This window comes from Gadus chalcogrammus, chromosome 1 (genome assembly GCF_026213295.1).
Source record: "Gadus chalcogrammus isolate NIFS_2021 chromosome 1, NIFS_Gcha_1.0, whole genome shotgun sequence".
Classification (NCBI taxonomy): Eukaryota; Metazoa; Chordata; class Actinopteri; order Gadiformes; family Gadidae; genus Gadus; species Gadus chalcogrammus.
The window spans coordinates 28939028-28941121 of NC_079412.1; the positions used below are offsets into that span (position 1 = coordinate 28939028).

Sequence of the window (2094 nt, forward strand, 5' to 3'; positions counted from 1 at the left end):
AAGGCCAGGGTGAGGGCGCTAGGACTTAAGGACGTGGCCCGGGGTTATGTCCAGATGTCATCAGGCTTTTGTTGAACCCCCCCCCTCCCTCTGTCGAGGTACAGGCGCCTTCTGTGATTGGGTGGTGGGTGATCAATAGACGTCTATCATATTCCAAACTAGTTCTTAGCAGCTCCCATAGCGTATGCTAACCGCGCTGGCTAGGTGCTTTACAAAGAACCATCCATTAGTCTCCGCCGTGTTGACCCTCCTCTCAGGAGGCCGGCCCACGCCGTATGAAGGCGTGAGATGGGGGCTGCGTCAGAGGCAGTGATGACCTGCTCTCTGAGTGCATGGCCGCGGTGCGGTTAAGTGTCAGAGTGTTTTACTGGAACGCAGAATGAGAAGATGGACCTCCGGCATCACATGCTACGCTAGGCAATGCTAGCACATTTGTTTAATTTCAGGGACATTTAACTTCTTAACAGGGTAAAGTCGACTAATGTCTTCAACTCGCCCCAGTGTATAACACAGGGTTGGATTAGGGTATTGACCCTGATTTGCTCTTTAGACATTCAGACACTAAGCGTCGTTCAGCAGCTGGGGGGGTCGGACGTCTCTGTAGGATCTGTTGCTGTCGGGGATCGAACCCGGTATCTTTGAGCTGCTGGGAGGCCTCGCTCTAGCCAGGACTTCATCAGCAACCTTTCAGTACTGTCAGTGAAGTCCTTTGGCTGGCAGTGATGTCTCCTGGCGTTTGTGTCCTGATGGTTGTGTGTCTGTCCTGATGGTTGTGTGTCTGTCCTGACGGTTGTGTGTCTGTCCTGACGGTTGTGTGTCTGTCCTGACGGTTGTGTGTCTGTCCTGACGGTTGTGTGTCTGTCCTGATGGTTGTGTGTCTGTCCTGATGGTTGTGTGTCTGTCCTGACGGTTGTGCGTCTGTCCTAACGGTTGTGCGTCTGTCCTAACGGTTGTGTGTCTCTCCTGACGGTTGTGCGTGTCCTGACGGTTGTGCGTGTCCTGACGGTTGTGCGTGTCCTGACGGTTGTGCGTGTCCTGACGGTTGTGCGTGTCCTGACGGTTGTGCGTGTCCTGACGGTTGTATGTCTGTCCTTACGGTTGTGTGTCTGTCCTGACGGTTGTGTGTCTGTCCTGACGGTTGTGCGTCTGTCCTGACGGTTGTGTGTCTGTCCTGACGGTTGTGTGTCTGTCCTGACGGTTGTGTGTCCTGATGGTTGTGCGTCTGTCCTGACGGTTGTGTGTCTGTCCTGACGGTTGTGTGCGTGTCCTGACGGTTGTGTGTCCTGATGGTTGTGCGTCTGTCCTGACGGTTGTGTGTCTGTCCTGATGGTTGTGCGTCTGTCCTCATGGTTGTGCGTCTGTCCTGACGGTTGTGTGTCCGTCCTGACGGTTGTGTGCGTGTCCTGACGGTTGTGTGCGTGTCCTGACGGTTGTGTGTCCTGACGGTTGTGTGTCCTGATGGTTGTGTGTCTGTCCTGACGGTTGTGTGTCTGTTCAGATGGAGGACCTGGACCTCCCCGAGCTGAAGCGCAGGAAGCTCTCAGAGAAGAAGGTGGAGGACAAGCGCGCCTTCGGGGACCTCTTCGACTCGGACGACTCCGACGAAGACGAGGAGATGCTGAAGATCAAGAGTGAGTCCTGTGTTCCCGTCCCGCTGTCCCACGCCGCGCTACGCCGCGCCACGGGGGTCACTGGGCGGGGCGTGGCTCCGGTCCCGCCCACCGGGGGGTCGTGTTCTCTCATAACAAACCCAAAGTGCCTCCCGGTGACACTGACCCCGTCGCCAGTAGCAACACGGGGGTGACCTCCAGCTGACCGGCGCCCCTAACCCCGCCCCTAACCCCGCCCCTCACCAGACCTCTAAGCACACCGGGCCTTGCAACCGGCCAATCAGACGCCGTCGCTCGCCCGCCCTCTCGTGTTGCCGGGGAGAGCGAGCGGCGGCTCCGGGGTCGTCCAGGGGTCAGCGCTGCGCCCCCCGTTTCCCGCTTCGCACTCGGATGCGCCGCAGGCAGGAAGCCTCCCCCCCCCCCCCCCGGCGGCAGGTCACAGAGGAAGGAGGGGGGGAGGGAGGGAGGAGGGGGGGGGGGGGGG

At 58.8% G+C, this 2094-nt stretch overlaps 1 protein-coding gene across 1 annotated transcript in view; it reads left to right on the forward strand.

The window, feature by feature from the left end:
* Positions 1–1786, forward strand: part of noc2l (NOC2-like nucleolar associated transcriptional repressor) — a gene marked incomplete at its 3' end in the record, with an annotated part of 25173 nt that extends 23387 nt beyond the window's left edge. Inside the window, exon 16 of the mRNA XM_056599134.1 lies at positions 1499–1786. Within this exon, the coding sequence (XP_056455109.1) occupies positions 1499–1786 (288 nt within the window). The remainder of the gene's footprint in view (positions 1–1498) is intronic.
* Between the last annotated feature and the right edge of the window lie 308 nt (positions 1787–2094).